The sequence below is a fragment of the Pempheris klunzingeri genome, chromosome 7 (assembly GCF_042242105.1).
Source record: "Pempheris klunzingeri isolate RE-2024b chromosome 7, fPemKlu1.hap1, whole genome shotgun sequence".
Classification (NCBI taxonomy): Eukaryota; Metazoa; Chordata; class Actinopteri; order Acropomatiformes; family Pempheridae; genus Pempheris; species Pempheris klunzingeri.
The window spans coordinates 6,989,557-7,007,367 of record NC_092018.1 but is presented as its reverse complement, the minus strand read 5'-3'; the positions used below and the strand labels follow the sequence as shown (position 1 = coordinate 7,007,367).

Genomic DNA, 17,811 nt, shown 5'->3' with positions numbered 1-17,811 from the left:
CTTGGCAGTCGGTCTCTCTCATCTCCTCCGCTCCCCACGGCAGCTTACTTTCATCCCCTCTTTTTTTGCTCCATTTCTTGCTGCATTTTTCAAACTCTCACACATTTCTCAGCAGGTTTTTTTTCCTTTATATTCCTACTTCTATCCAACTCATCTTTCCTTTCTATGTCATTGTGTCTGTATGTATGCATGACTAACTTTATCTCTCTGAGTTGTAGACTAGGAGGCAGTCTGGCAGAGGAGGTGGTCCTGGTGGCCTCTATCAAGAAGGAGAGAGGAGTGTGGGTACTTCCTTGGGGAGAGTGCCTCATTAGTGTGAATGGTACACAGGAGAGCATGTAGGGACTTTGTGTATATGTGCCTGTTTGAGTGCCTCTGTCTATAATTAGGAGTCACAGCAAGTAGTGCTGTGGATCAGAGTTAGATAAGTGCTATGGCAGCTTGCCAGCATTGGATAGCCTGCGTACACACACACCCACACATCCACACACACACACCCACACAGACATCTCCCACCTCTGCGGTTCTTATATGGCAGTGCAGTGTGGTTGTTGGGAATGGTTTGGCTTCTGCCTCCGCTGAAAAGTACCACCTGCAGATGGCAGGGGCCAGTTGGATATATCGTGTTTTACCTTGACAATATCTGTCTCCTAGCTGGAAACCATATCCGCAGATGCAGACACACACACCCCCACACCTGTACTTTCTCATCTGCTCGACTGAGGTAGACAACAAGGGAACCACAATGGGTACCCAAAACAGAGGATCAAAGACCTGATGCAGGCGCACATGCTTGCATACACGCTGAAACACTCAAAATAGGGAATCGTTCTTGCCCTCATTCAGCCCCAGAAGGGACAACTCGTACACATGTGCAAAACATACACACAACATTTTCTGCGGTATGCAACCTCCACCTGGGTAAAGGAATCTTTCATCTCGGCGTGACTGCCACTGGGCAGACACACACACATACACAAATATACACACATATTTTCTCTCACTCTCTCAACCTGCTACCCCTTCCCACTGTGTCAGTGTGCTTGGGACACCCTCACCATCCCACAATCACATGCACAGACTTTACTTGGTAACCAACAAATGCATGTTTACAAGGGACTTAATCACAAAGAGTCACTGTATTTAAAATTCAAATGAATTCAAAAAAGTTCAGAACATTCTTATCTACCAAGAGCCTCCTCCGTCAGGCGTTTATGGGGCACTGCAGAACACTTCACCCTAATGCAGTGGTCGGCAACTAGCGGCCGCGGGCCAAAATTGGCCCACCGCCAATAATACCTGGCCCGCCAGGTGAAATTAGTTGCATCCGGTAATAATTTGCATCCCCGAGTGGCGGCCCCCGTCCGTCCGCAGCTGTTGAGACGCGCGTGTTTCTATTGAGGTTTTTGGATAAAGCTTCAAATGTTTGCCGTTGAATTTTATAACATCATCATAAAAAATAATAAAAACAATCCTCAAACAAAATCCTCAATTTGAATAATGTGATTCATCTGATTAAATATGAGTTAGTCTTTTTCTGCAAAATCAACTCTCTTTAATGAATGTATCTCTAATCCCTGCATCCATCCATTATCTACACCGCTTATCCTTAGACAGTCACGGGGGGACTGGAGTCCATCCCACCTGACATTGGGCAAGAGGCAGGGTACCAGTCAGTCATAGGGCTGACAAATAGAGACAACCAATCATATTCATATTCATCTTTACATGTAGAAACAACTTAAAGTCTTTGGACTGTGGGAAGAAGCTGGAGAATCCAGACAGAAGCTACACAAGTACAGGGAGACATGCAAACTCCAGACAGAAAAGGCCGCAGCCGGCCACCTGGTTTGAATCTGGAACCTTCTCGCTGTGTGGCAGCAGTGCTAAACACTGCATCACCGCGCTGCCCTGAGGCTAATCCAACAATCGCATCCTGACAAGCAGACTATGTGATGATGTGGACTTTTTTCAGAGCAGCACCTGCAACCCTACGCTTTCACCACAGTCGGTGAAACTGGCTACACCAGGTGTGATAACAGTGCGGAAGTGGTGCCTGTGACTCACACAACCTTAGGCAGTATAAACGCTGTGGGCGTAACCAGTAAAAAGATACATAAATAGCAATAAACAATGAAAATGACTTTTGCAAGCTGACTTAAAACAAATTATTGCAGCCTAATCTGTAACTGTTCAGAAATACAAAATAATAATAGTAATAATAAAAAAAGCTGTCTGTGCAGCATTATGAAACCTAAACTTAAGGTTTACCACTCAGTGCCACATTTCTATTTATTTGCAGGATAAAAATCCAACTTTGGTGGAGCCTGAGGGAAGTTCAGCTTTGGTGAGTGAGCAGGAACCACCATGCCACTGCCTGAGAGGCTCTTTAACTCTAATGACTCCTTGAAGCTATAATTTGCCAAATTGCCACCAAGACACACATAAAAGTGCAATTAGCCATTGCTGAGGAAAAATTACTGGCTTTGTATTTCTAAAGAGAAGTCAGTGGTCTTTTCCATTGTCTTTTTTCATCTAGTGGACATCTTAAGATCTAGATCATGAGGCTGTTCTGGATTCATCACTCAGCCATGGTGAGTCTTGCTGAATAAATGAGATTTACCTAATTTATGTTGTTTGCCCTGCAACAGGTCCAGTAACTAATAATTCAACAGCACAGCATTATTGTCAGTCCTTGAGGAGTTTAATGAGAAAAGAGAATCACCAACACACACATACACACACCCACACAAGGACACATACAGACAAAGATGATGAGGGATTTCTTAAAGTAAATCTGAATGTTTGAGTGAAAAATAACTCAGCTACACACAGACACACACACACACGCACACAGTCATGGAAGTGCGTAGGTGCCCTTGCGCAAATGGAGCAAACAAATGAAGCTCTAATGGCTCTTACTGTGTCTTTATACTTTAACCTTCAAAAACAGGGGTTACTTCCCTGAGGAGCGCACACACACATACACACACACGCACACACACACACAAATATGATCAAATCCACAGAAACAGGATTAGATGTGTTCTTAGTGGATGTGTGTATATGGAGTCTGGCCTTTGTGTGTGTGTGTGTGTGTGTGTGTGTGTGTGTGTGAGTGTGTGTGAATGCCCATGTCTCTGAATGAGTGTGCGTGTGTTATATAATATGAGTGTGTTGTGCAGTGGGTGGTCAGAGCCTGTATTGACGGGGTCACATCGGTCAAAAAAAGGATCTGCGGTGCTTTGACAGGTTGGGTTACAGACCATAGTGCAATAACAGACAGGGTTAAAGTTCATACATGAAGAGGAAGGGGAAGCCTTGGACACTGCATTCAAACGTTGGTGCTCTAAATCCTAAAGCATGCAAGCTCAACTTCAGTACAATCCAGTACAGTGCGGGTAGGTAGGCAGGAAGCAGGGAATAGACACAAGAAAAAAGCGCACTTTGTTTAATTTTCCTCCCTTGAGGCATGTTCACTTTGGGAAATTCCTGAACTCCCCTGAACATAATATTTTCTGTGCAGTGTTTCACATTACAGTATTCAAAATCCAAACTTTTCATACAGTCTGTATCCTGATATCATTAGCTCTCTCTTATTTTCACTGAAAAATGACACCAGGCTCGTGTTCTTTCTTTCTGTTGGCAAGCAGTTGATGAATTTCCAGAAGTGAAAACATTTCCATAAGAGGATGGAAAAAATAAAGTGCACCTTTAAAACCATGGTGACTGCATACTGGAATTTGCAAATCCCTGATTGGCTCGCTGTTTGGATGCCATGCGCCAGTGTTCTTTATAGAACTGCACAGTGTAAATAGCATCCGATAAATACAGGATGTATAAATGCAGTTGGCGTATTAAAGCGAAAACACATTTTGGTCCTTTCAAATGAGCTAGAATCTTTGAGGTATGGTTGACTTGGCATTTGAAGCACTTGAATGCCTGCTGAGTTTTGAGAATATGCAGACAGGAGTGTTCTTCGCCTTGTTCTGAAAGCAACTGAGACTACATCATTTGTCAAGATCTTTGGCTTATAACAGAAATGGTCTGCACCATCAACTTACAATAAAATAGAAATTACCTGTACCACTGACTTATGCTTGAAGAGAGATTTTTCCCCCATCTGACTTAAACTACAAAAAATATAACAGTGGCTTTTGTGTTGACTTCCAACAGACAGGGCTGTTCTATCACATCGACTTAAACCTGAAAAGAGATGATCTTGGTGTCAAGATCCTTTAAGGTCACCATCACTTCAACAAGTATTGTTTAAGATAGGTACAATAGGCAGCATTCTGTTCTACATTAAAGGACAAGGCAGTGCAGGTGGCATTCCTCACTCAGAGGGTCTCCATACACGGACAGATTAATACATAAACTGGGTTGTCTTAACCCATCCACTATCATTTCACTTCGCATAACCAGCAGTGGTTTCCATGACACTATTTGTGGCTCACCAAAGGCATGATATAACTATATATAGTTATATTATATAGCTATAATTTTGCTTTTATTACCTTTAGCACCTTTTTAATCAGCAGGTTTGTTTAAGTACACAGTATTCCACTTAAACTAGTCATTAATTCATATTATCAGACAGCTTTGCTACTCGATTTTGATTGTTTGATTTGATTAATCAATAAAATAATTTTTAAGTCAGTATTTTGTGTCAAATATTAGTACGAAGCCGTGTAATAAGCAGGGTATTGTGCAATGAGCGGTGGTTATTATTACAAAATGAACCCCTTCAGGATGATTCAAGACCTGCTCTGCATCACCCTGTCGAGATTCGTTTTGCACTAATGACTGGCTCATTGTACATTATCCTTTACTTGACCTCAGTGTGTAAAACTATATCATTACTACACTGAGGGCCTCAAAAGCGTCAATCAATTCTGATGGAATATGCACTGCATTAGCTGATTTGTGAAGTAAAACAATTGCAGATCCGATTTTAATTAGAATGTAGACCTGTATGCATAATCAAGCCTTAGTATCAAGACCCTCTGTTCTCCCATCTAGTATGGTACATTAAGGTAGACCACTACAAGACAGTCACGTCCAGTCAGGTGATATCAGAACAGAGACACTCACTCAGTAGTCTCCTTGATGACAAAGTGGCGCTCCCATGCGCCTTGATGCCCTGGAAACAGAAGACATGTTGACACAAAGAGCAAGAAAAAAAAAAAAAAAAAAAGGGGGGGACGCGGGACAGAGAGGGATTGTTGTTAGATCAGAGGAAGAAGAAACACTTTAGTTTGGTATATTGCACAACAATCATAAATCAACCTTCAACGCTGCCTGCCCCCTAATGTGCTTTTATCAGTGGCACACTGTCATTTCTCATCATGTGTAAGTAACTGCAAACAGGACCAAGAAAATAATGCAAAGCATCTTTAAAAGTTGAGTGACATACGGTCATATTTATGTCATATTAAGTACAATTTTCAAGTGACACACCCACATGAGTTCACTCACTCACTCACTCAAAGCTAGAGTACATGTCTGCTAGTGTCTATTAAAAGACATGACAATGTGCACTGGCTACACTGTGAACAAAGACTCCCCTGCTTCCTTTCTGTAAGACTGATGAGCTGTGTATGGTGCTTTGCGCCAATGACACCAGTTTTGAAAAAAACTGATTTAAAAAAAAAAGAGCTAGTGGGTGACACGACAGCAGAGTACAGGGTTTATAAATACTGATGGTTTGTTCTTTATGTTCCCACACAGGGTTGTTCTTCGTGTACCCACACAGCGATTTGCTTGCCAAAAACTACCGATGTTATACCAGTTCCACAACAACGTGCTTAGAAGCCATGAGACAAGGACACAATTTTTAGGCAACTGTGCAAACATCTATGCACAATGTCCAAATAACAATATATCCATGGTATTTTTCTCAGCATGATCATCTATGTTATCCATATCAATGTTGTCCCAGCTGGCTGTCATTATTAATTATTTTGAATACCAAAACTGAAAACAAACTGCATGAATGAAAAAGAAAAACATATGATTAGTAAACACTGCATCCTCTATAGACAGTCAGTCTATAAACTTGCATTTAAATGATAATTTGTTATCCAGCTATGGTAATGGTAATTTATTTTGAGGAGTCCAATATGGTTTCTGTGTTCTGCTGGCTGCATATTAATGGCACCGCAGTATTATGTGTCCTTTAGTCTCAATATTAAGGTCTACTCGTTGCATGATTAATTTTACTACCTTAATGTGTGTTTGCTTTATCATGGTAATATTATTGTTAGCATAATTTGGTTTAACAATACTTTTGAGTGCTAAACAGGCATTAAAGTCTCCATCTTACGGACAGTTTCTTTAATTTTACACCTCGTCAAAATGCTATCAAGATAAATGCTTCAGTACACCATAATAAGGTATAAATATAATAAAGTTGTTGTGACTGTATCATAGCAATGGGAGTGTTAATCAACCTTTAGTCAAAGGAATATTTTGACATGTTATAAAATACATTGCATTTGCTTATTTGAGTTGAAGACTGCTACCAGTTGTTTAACTGTCTGTGTTACTATTGCCGGCTCACATCCACAGTCGATGGGCAATAATACTGCTTGTTTCTTTTGTCCACATCTCTTCTCATTTTTTTTCTTGCTGTCTAATGAGTCTTAACCACTTATCCATGCTCCTCTTAGTCTTTGTTCTTTCCTGGTTTTCTTTTATCTTTTTTTCACTAACATAAGTCGCCTACATTTTAATCTTCATGGAAGCAGGTTAACGTCTTCTTGTATCTTTTTCTGCTTCAGTAAATCTCTCTTTAATAATACTACTCGAACATTTAGCAGAAATCTATCTGCATCCAGTCACGAAGGCTCAAGATTCATCGAACACAGTATCAACGACCAGCCTTTGCCTGCTTTTGTGGCAGTAAAGTGATTTGCTGCAGAGACTCCATTTCCATGCCCACTGTCTGAGGGCGTCCAGAGGCCAGCTGAAGACCACAGCTGTCTTTCTTCTCAGCCACCACCATACTTCAGCGTGTATCACTTTGCTGGGGAGGCTGACACAGGTGTGGAATGGCAAGCCGGGTCCAACTGAACAACAACCTCCTCTAAGCAACTCTGCAAAGGTAGGCAACTTAAGTTTTATGCGGCTGCTGTGACATGGGTTGAAATCAATGCATTTGGAGAAACATGTGTTTCACTAAACAGGAAGGGTATGAAAAATTGTAATCTAAAATAAATTTGGCTATTATATGTCATTCATAGAATTTATTTTGTGTTTGTTTATCTTTACAGGTGACAAAAACAAAAGGCCTGGTCCCCTCTAGTCTCTGGTCTCAGTTACTGAAGAGAAGAGAGAGAATTTACTCCACTATTTCTGAGTAAGGGTGTAAATCATGATATATATCATATATCATGGCATCACCTAAAAATATCGAGATATTATTTATAAGCCGTATCGCCAAGCCTTAATACGTCTGAACTTGTCTGTGTTTTTTCACTTAAAAGACCTTCCTTCTCAAACTTTCAAAGCATAATAACTGCGATTGACCTGTTTGGCCAAAAAGAAGGGCAATTCCCTATTATTCCACATGATATCATATTAATCATCTCACTTAATTCCTTAAGTGAGTTATGTACAATACAGGAGAGGAGAGGAGAGGAGAGGAGAGGAGAGGGTTAACAAGAGTTGGAAAGAAACTGTAATACAGTATAAGCAGGGACAGGGAGGGGCAAGGCAGGGTGAAAGAGTAACAGTAATAAAGGAGATGAGAGAGAGGAGGGAGGGAGCGTGAATGGAGAAGTATACAGGTGAAAGGATGACCGTAAAGATGAGAATGTAGGAAGGCAGACTGAAAGATATCAAGGAATGCGTGGGAAACATGGGGAAGACACAGATGATGGATGGAAAGAGGAGAGAGATAGGAAAAGACAGAAAAAGTAAATCTTTGAGATGAAGGACATGTAGTCTAAAAGCAAGAAGGATGACAGTGACTGGGGGAGATGAAGAAAGAGGACAGAGGGAAAAAAGGTGGTACAGTAAAGGGCAGGGACAGAGAGAGGAGAAGCAATATGAAGATGAAGAGAGATTGGAGCAAAGGAAATGGATAAATATGTGCAGAGAGAAAGAGAGAAAAATCAAGGGCATCTTTAAGGAAGGACACAAAAGAGGAAGAAAAGAAGGATTTAGGAAATCATAAAATTTAAGGGAAGAAAGATGGCTGGACAAGAGGACTGACAGACATAAAAAGAAGAATGTATAAAAGTCTAAGTAGGGCAGAAAACTGCCTCTCGTGCTCAGCCCCCATCTCCTCCTCTTTCTCTCCGTCTTTCTTTCTTATTTCTATCCTTAGCAGCACCATTACTCAGTTCGTCTGTACAAAATGATCTAGTTTACAGGAATAGGGGTTGGAGACCTACATAGTCACAATCAGCACTGGACCCTCCATCCTCCTGCTTAAATTGGAACAGATGTGGAGAGCACTGATGACGCAGGTTCATGTGATCTATGTCATCATACATATTGATTCAGGGTTCCCCAGCCCCAGGAAGATACCTAAAAGCCCACCAGTGGCATTCATTAGGAGTGCCTCCTCAACAGGGGGTCTGCTGAGCATGATGTGTGTCACCACCATACACAGCGATAATAGGTTGACATGACTAAAAGCAGGCGAAACCAAAGCCTTCTTTTTCTCCTGACCCTTTGGATCAATACCCCCGGACAAAAAACATCCCCAGAGCAAAGGGAAAAGAAAAGAATCGTCTGTTCTGCTTTAGTTTGTACAAGTGTTGGGACAATTTTACTTACAGTTTATATACCACAGTACTATCACAGTGATATTTATGAATATTAACATGATTTTTTACATTTTGGATACATTACTGATAATGATTAGCAAATAAAGACTTTGCAGGTAGGTACTGAAGACATCAAGGATGAAGGACAGAGAAAGTCTACTGGCTGGGAGAGTATACTGTATATCAGATGATGACCTAACCTGAAAAACTGACTGGAAAGAGTACAAGAACAAATGCCTAAATGTCTACACTTTTTGTTTTAATTAATTTGTTTTAAGAGCCATTCATTTTTTGGCAATGTAAAGAAGTCTGTATGGTAAATGGTCTGGATTTGTATAGCACCTTTCTAGTCATTTCGGCTACTCAAAGCGCTTTTACATCACATCTCATTCACCCATTCACACATCATTCATACAGGAGGAATCTAAGTTGGAGGAGACTATTCTTGCCACAGCCGCCCACAATGAGATTAAACATACCCTTTGCCTAGAGATTTAAACCTTTCTCACACAGGGACATTACTGTTTATTCTTGTTCTATTTTTGCAGCCCTGTGTTTCCATTAACTGTCAATTGATTTCAGCAACACATCTGATTGTATCTAATAATTTATCTGCCACAGCTGTGAGCAGTCTCTGAAATCATAGAAACTGATGAATCTGCTGTTGGACTTGATGCAAAAACAAGCACATCCCACAAAGTTGGTTATATTATATTTAGTCATATATTAATGAGTTTATGTTTTCCAAATAAAAACACAAAATAATGTAATTTGAATAATCAAAAAGTCATTCATTTCAATTAATTGAAATAATGGCAGCAACAAATGATGTATGCTTGTCATTTTGCCTTTTTCCTTCCATCTATCAACAATCTGATGTCCCACCTGCAGAGTATCTATATTAAATCAATATCAACCATAATATTTATACATATTTATGTTTGATAATGATTGCTCAAAGGGATCAATACTCAATACCTCAATATAGGTCTTTTAAGATGGAGACGAGAAAACAGAATGAGACATAGAGAGAAGAAACTGCATGATCTACTTAAACATTTCTCCATTCAAATGTATAATAGCTCACAAACAGGCGGGAAACAATTCTCAACTATCCCTCCACTCCTCTCCTTCTTTTAGAAGCTACTGAGGAGAGAGGGGGTGAAAAGAGGGGTAGGTGTAAAGCCAGGAGAGAAAGAGAGAAAAAAGGATGGCAAAAAAACGAAAGTTGCACAAATCTAAGGAGAATAGAAAACGACAGAGAGAGTTAGAAAGACAGAGCGAGAAAGGGAACAAGAGTGAGCTAACCATAAAGAGCTTTTGATTCCCACCATAAAATGTACCTTTTAAGAATGCCCATGAAATTAGCTTGCTGAAAGAAAGCAATCTCAATCGATTCAATCCCCTCTAAAAACTTCCAAACAGCCACCATACCTCCAGCTCTTAAGAGTTTCTGCAGGACATGAAATAGCTTCTTGCCTTTTCTCTCTATCCCCCCTCTTTTCTCTTCTCTGTCTTTCTTTTTCTCAGTTTCCCTTTCACCTTACCTGCCATCTCTACATTGGCACACTGACAGAAAGAGGAGAAATCTTTAAGTGCAGAATTGAAAAATGGGGGTCGGCCTAGACTTTTCAATTTGTGTTTGGCTCTCACACTAAACTGCCCCGTGGCAGCTTTAGGTGGATATCTGGGTCTTCTTTAACAGCATTCTTTATGAGGTGCCACAATACTACATTTGATTCCCCTGTTCTGTACATATCTAAACACTGTTTGAGTATGTAACATACACAGGCTCAAAATCACAACAAAACAATCCTCCAATGTGTACTACAGTATGTGTACTATATACTGCTGATAGATGCTTTAATCACATTGCTGCAATCTGCCTTCATATCAAAAACAAGTCAGGTTTGGCTACATTTACTTCAGAGGAAGGTTAAAGGACTGGACTGGCATCTGGTAGATAGAGAAACCCAACAGTTGTTCAGTATACTATATATTAAAATGGATCAAAGTGCAAAAACCACAAAAAGAAACTGTAGGTGGAATGGGGTATATGTAGGTGCATGGTGTAAGATGGTCCATTATTCATTCAGTCAGCTTTGAGAACTTTCCATTTATCAAATACAGCTGTGAAAACTACCAAAATGAGCATCTAAGCTGTCATTTATTTTGAACTTAAAAAGCACAACGTGACTTCTCAGTGAGAAGTGAGACATGCACTCCAGCAATCCAAATAACTTTTCCTTTCCTTTCCTTAACTTTTTTCTGGACCTTCCTAGGACTCAGTGAGTCACAAGGTAGCCCTAATAAAGTTGAATAAAGGAGAAAGTTTGAGGCAAGTTGGTTTAAAGTAGTATTTCTGTGGGACAGAGTTTGGGGGCCAAGAGCTGTCCCTAGGACAGAGTGTCCGATAGTGGGGAAACCAGGGCAGGAGAATCCCTCATGGACTCCTGGAGAGGAGAGGAGAGGAGAGGAGAGGAGAGGAGAGGAGAGGAGAGGAGAGGAAAGGAGGACAGGAGAGGAGAGGAGAGGAGAGGAGAGGAGAGGAGAGGAGAGGAGAGGAGAGGAGAGGAGAGGAAAGGAGAGGAAAGGAGGAGAGGAGAGGAGAGGAGAGGAGAGGAGAGGAGAGGAGAGGAGAGGAGATGAGAAGAGGAGCTTCTGAAAGCTAACTTCTGCACTTTCAGGGATCAGCGAACAAAAGCAGGTGTAAGTGAGGGAGTAGGACAACGGAATAGGAGGACGTTCCAGATAGGAAGGAGAGTAAGGTAGAGGAAGCGAGCATGAGTGAGATGGTCGACCTCGTGAAGTGGCAGAAGCAGTAGAAATAGCTGCCCCACTTGTAGACACACTTTCTGTTGCTAGCCGACTGTCCTCGATGCACTGGGGTAGCTAACCTATATAGGCCTGCTCCACGCCGCAGCATCTCACACACACTCACAAACACACAGTCAGTCTCTCTATCTCTCTCGTACACACAGGCATGCACACATGGGAGGGGTGAGGGGAGGCTAAAATCAGGCCGCACATGCTGTAGCTACTGCTGAGTTAAGTCACCTGTGCTGCTAGCCTAGCTTGCTAGCGGGCAGCCAGCTGCTCCTCTAATTAAGAGCCCATCTACTCAAGGGCCCTGAGCATATGGAGGACTCTATAGCTAGGTACTGGTTTATAATAGATAGCAGCGCCATATGGTTGAGAACTGGCCAGACTTGCCAAAGTTGGATGTAGTGCATTAGGAAGATAAGGGTACTGTGGTCCTGACCAGACACGATTCTTTAAGGGAGTTTTGGGAATGCTGAAATACACACTCCTAATACTCTGAGACAGTGATGAACATGCTCAATAGATATTTGAGTATCACCGTACTCCTCTGGAATGAAAAGTGCTGTTTTCCACCTGCAGAGTAGATGAGACACTTAGTTGCACTACTTGAATTCAGATGATTACCTGCAAATTAATCAAACCACTTCACCTCACAGAGGTGATACAATTGAATAAATATTCAAATATTAAATCTATCCTCATATGTTCTGTTCTGTAGGAGCAAAGGCAGAGCATCTTTCTCAGTACCCTCCTGGTGAGGCAAATCAAGGTGAAATTAGTTTTAATTACATTACTTGAATTTAATCAGAATGTCAGAAAAACAATTACCAGAACTGAGTGTATTGAAAAACGTACAAATCTGCAACCTCTCATTACTCTGCACATGTTTTTCTTTGAGCTTTTTGTCCAAAGAAAAACATTCGGACAGACAAGCAAACAAAGTGTTTAGACTAAATGCATGCTCTGTTAGTGGCATCACCATACTAATGCACCAATTATGCCAAATGAGGTATAACGACACATACAAACACACAAACAACCACACTATTGGGTGAATTATAATGTCTGAGGCATAAATGCAACCTATGACTTTGCCACTTTCACTTTGCAGTCCAAGGCCAGGACAAATGGCTGCTTCACAAAGCAAACACATGCACACTTGCACGGGCAGACACGAAGGCAATGACAAAACACATGGGCACGCACACAAATGTGCGCACTAACACATATTGCACACATAAACCCATTTGTTTTAAACCCTGTGCTTGCTTTAGCCTCCAGTACCAAACACACATACAATTATATGAAGCCATTTCAGACTTCGTAATGAGAAATGCATAAGTCAGTGATGGCAAATAGAGCACAGTGCAGATATATCTTAGGCTGTGTGTTTGTGATAATCTGTGTAAATGTGCGAAAAAGAGATGGAAAGAAAGCGAGAAACTTTACATGTAGGAAACAAAAAACAATTTAGGTGTCAAGATTCAAAGCATTTTTTGTTGTCTCCAGCCCACTTGTGAGGATCTAGTTAAGACTGTACTGTATCTGTGATATCTTTAAGATTGTAGTTGGTGGTACTAAAATCACACAAACCTCTATTGCCACCTTGTCTATGCCACTTTATTTTGTTCATGAATATGCAGTAGATATAAAATCATAGTTTTATTTCTGTTTTATAATGAATCTAGCAAGGTAAAATAAAGATTAATGTCTGGTTCATTCCAGAAACTTTCACCCACAACTAACCCTAACCCTAATGTAAAGGCCTATCCATTTAGCTGATTGACTCTCTTTATTGCCATCTGAGGGCGGCAAGTATGTCTCCCATCTGTAGTCTCTAATTTGAGAGGTGCACATTGTTAAAGCATAGATACACACATCAGATCATCCATGAACATCTTAATCAGTTTTGGTTCTGCCACCAACAGGATCTTGCAAAATCTTATAGTTCAATATTCTACAAATGCTGCAAGATTATGGAGGAAAAATCACGATATTGACAAAATAAACTGCACAAGCAAAGTTCACTCAGTTCCATGAAAAATCTGGAGACAATAAAACCTTTTTTTCTCTCTAAGTCAGAGAATAGACTCTGAGTCATCGTTCATCTCCTTGTTTTCAGGACGGTCTGGCAAATGTGGTACCCTCAAGCTTTACACCATTAGTAGCAATAGACCTGTGGCTGCATTTAAAAATGTAATGTGGAAGACCAGAATCATAACCGTTCATTTGACTGAGTAAGTTTATTTTATAGTTACCCAATACGACTCTCCTCAAGATTCTCTACACCACTGCAAAACTGTCAGTTCATTATAGTACGGAGAGCACTTTTTGAAAGGAATAAAAGGTGCCAGTGTGTTCGGCCATGATTGTAACAGACTCTAAAACATCCAAGGATAATATGTGCACCCGTATTTTGTCTCACCCCCCTGACACTCAATACTAAAAGTGCATCATGGTGTGAGCATGAAGCATCTGACTGCTCTTTGAGCCATAAGCCTGGATTTACCAAACTCTCTCTGGCTCTCTCTGTCTGCGGCTGGTATGTGCCAAAAATGACAGTAAAACTTTAATACTCATCATCTTAACAATAGCTAAACAATTTATGACTATGTACTGTTATTTTACAGAACCAGTGCAAGTATAGATAAACGTGTAAAATCTAATATCATTATACCTCATATAAAGCATTTTACAGCTATACACCACATCAAATTATTTGTCTCTGAATGCAACTAAAAGAAAATAAAGTAACTACTCTGTGTAGCCTATAACTAAAGTTAGTAGTAGTGGAAAAGTTATTTGGTGTTCGACAGCATATGAACATCAACAGACCGAAAGTTTCATTTCTGTTATGTGCAAATGCATTCATTTTGCACTTGACATTGTATGAGTAAAGTCAAACACTATCTGTTGTGTGTGTGTCTAAGTCAGTCTGTGCTACTGCGGGTATTGTGCACCCACTCGCTCACACAATAACACAGCTTTCCCCCTTTAACAATGTTTCTTGCCAACTTTATATGCAGCAGGATTAAAGGTATAAAAGAACTTTCTGAGGAGAAGGGGAGATGAAAAAGGTGTTTTAAAAGAAAGAAACGAGAAACAAAGAAACAGACCCCAAACTCTGCTCCTGTTTCCGTTACAGGCAGCCATTTTTAGACAGTCATCCATTAAGTCTGCTGCGTTCCCATACTGTCAGCCCCTAGTGAAGCCAAAGAGGCCATGTCAGCTGAGGGCGTTAGGAAGGAAGGCAGGCAGGTAGGAAGCAGCACAGCACCTTCTCTCTACACCGTGGGAATTAGAGGAAGGAGGGGTGGAGCAGATAGTGCACTATAATATGAATGTCACTGCAGTACAACATCTTTAGAAAGAGTAAGATGGATGAGAGCTTTAGCTCAATGTGAAAAGATGCCATGTAAGAGTTGGGAAAGAAAAGAAGGAAGGGTGGAGGGATGGCAGCTGTAGCTCATCATAAAGTTACCACAGATAGGACAACAAAGTAAGACGATATAGAGGATCGAAATGATGATTTTTGTTAAACACTTACAGATTGAGGCGTTCTTACATAAAACGCGTTTTTCAGTGCTGGAAATGTAGCGGACAATGCATTGTTTGTGTCTGACAGAGCGAGTGAAAGAGGGTGAGCATCGTCTGTGTGTATCTCACCTCTGGCCCCATGTGTTCTGTCTGTGTTGTGTGGTCAGTCATTTGGCAGTCTTTCATCTTCAGGGCGGCTTTGGCACTCTCCTGCATACAAAGCAAACACACACCCATCAGCCGTGTCCAAAATATCACAAAGAAACAACATCAAGTACAAATAAATCAGAGAACCTAAATGCTCTCCCAGCAGCCAAATGCCCTGCCTTTACTAACAACACTTATATAGTTGGCTTCCATGCTTAGCCAGCTATCAAAAGGAAGAAACTGCAACTCAAAACAACCTCAAAAAACCCAAATCCTTTTCTCCCCTTCAGCTGCTCTCCTGGAAATCGAAGAGGTCATAAAACTAGGCTGAATTGCAGGAGAACTTTTCTACAGCCAAATATTGGAGCAGGGACTCTCCTCAAAGTGCACCAGTAGAGAAAAATTCATAAAAAGTGACAGCTAGTGCTGGCTATAAAGGTCCTTCTATGAGATAATTAATAGGTTTCCTCTGGCAGATTTACAGATGAAGGTGCAGAGAGAAAAGCGTTGGCCCTGTCCTTCAAAATACAGTACATTTACCTTGACCAGGGATCCCATCGACTCCTGTGTTACCTCTATGTGATTATTTTGAAAAGGCCTCTGAATGAGGAGAACCTGGCGCTATTTCCACCAGGAGCATTTTATGACAATGTCACTAATCATTGTGACATGCTCGCCCTACACTGCTCATGGGTCGGAGAACAGAATGAGTTTAAAGTTGCAGTGGCTATGAAATATTGAGAAATTCATTAACCTTGATTAAAATTAATCAACCAAATTAGGAGAATGTGCAAGGATGGGTTAATGGTAATGAATGAAAAGAAAAGTTCATTTATTATGCAGTTCTAAACCCAGAGATATATATACTATCCTGTTCAAATAGAGCAGAAGCAAGCTGACAGATTGAGTTAAAAATCTGTTTTCATTAGTCATGCCCATGCCTACATGGAAAGCAAGGAAGGCAGCTAAATGTTACAGTTGGAGCATGGTCCTTCAACAAAATGCACCAGCAGAAAGAAGAGGAAACTCATAAAAAGTGACAGCTAGTGATGGCCAGCCAGCTAGCAGGTCCTTCTAGGAGATAATTAATAGGTTTTCACTGGCAGATTTACAAGCGAAGCCAGAGTGAGGAGAGTGTTGGCTATAGCTGCCCTTTCCTTCAAAATGCTGCACTTTAACTTAGCTGCAGCAGGCGAGGTATCCCTTTTAGACTTTCATGCATACACACATATACATCCTCACAAATCTTCACAAGCAAAACATGGAGCTGCAAATGCACAACTTTAGGAATTTGAAGCAATGACTGAATGACCTCTGTTCCAAGGGCATATGATGCAGATACAAATAAGGTTAGACTGTGGCTGCAGCAAGGATACAGGCTGATATTAGACAAATAATCAACATGCACACAAATAGATATATGCAGACTTTTGCTCGTAAAAACATACAAGCAGTATGTGTCTGGAAATCAAATCCAGCTGGTGGCAGGAGCCCGACCATCCCTGTCAGAGAGAAGTGCCAAACAGATGCATACAGTAGACACACACACACACACATTAAAGGCTGCTCTGCATCTGGGTGTGTTTGTGCATGCACAAGCAATTGCATGCCCTCAAGACTGATTGATGAATCCATGTGTGATGCGGGGGAAAAAAAAATAAAAAATTGGTGGCTTCACCATGTCACCATATGGGAGACAGAGAGAGAGGGAAAAAGAAACAGAACTCAGAGGTAATGAAAGAAAACAAAGAAGAAGCAAAAACGTCAGGTAATGCATCTATGATTTTGTTATTAGCAACAAATCCTATGAAAAGACCAAAACCTGCAATGATTTTAATCTACCCACAAGTATTGCTCATGGATCCAAAGTCTGTACAGCATAGCTCGTTCCTCTATGTCACAGAGCTCCATTATTGTAAAACAGTAAAAATTGGGCCACATCAATGAGCCACATTGTTGCACCGGCTGACATGTTCGTCCATTACCATGAACATGAGCGATGTAGTTTATTTTGATTAAATCCTACACAAGCCGTCCTGCTGCTGTAAATACTCCAACTACTGCACCAAATCTGCAACTGGAAATAGTCTTTAAAAAATGCACTACTTACTCCTGTTTTAGTAATGTGTGCTAAAAAATACAGTGCCTCGCTGAAACTTCTTATCCTTGTTTGTGACCCGTTTTTAAAAATATACATCTTCAGTAGGAATGAACGAGCTGGGAGCTGGGAGCTGAGAGCCACAGATAGGCTGGGGAGCTCAGAAAGTATTGAGAGACTGATATGCATTATTGGTTTGGGTCTTTGGGTCTTTTCATTGAACTTATTCACAAGAAAAACATAGAATATCACCAGCAGTATCCAGTAATTTCTGCTGTGTATATACTTGACTTCATTTCTGTGAGGCACATTCAAATTATTGACATCACTCTATACGTCTAGTCCACAACTGTGAGGCCGCCAGCTTTAGTCAGTCAATCAATCCAATTCCCAGAGCACAGAATAGAACTCGCCAAGAACAACAGAGTT

The 17,811-nt window shown here is 40.8% G+C and overlaps 1 protein-coding gene across 1 annotated transcript in view; it reads right to left on the bottom strand.

Annotated features, from left to right (window-relative positions):
* Nucleotides 1-17,811, bottom strand: part of ccser1 (coiled-coil serine-rich protein 1) — a 105,073-nt gene that overhangs the window by 37,449 nt on the left and 49,813 nt on the right. Inside the window, exon 9 of the mRNA XM_070833781.1 lies at nt 15,267-15,347. Coding sequence (XP_070689882.1) covers nt 15,267-15,347 — 81 coding nt within the window. The remainder of the gene's footprint in view (nt 1-15,266; nt 15,348-17,811) is intronic.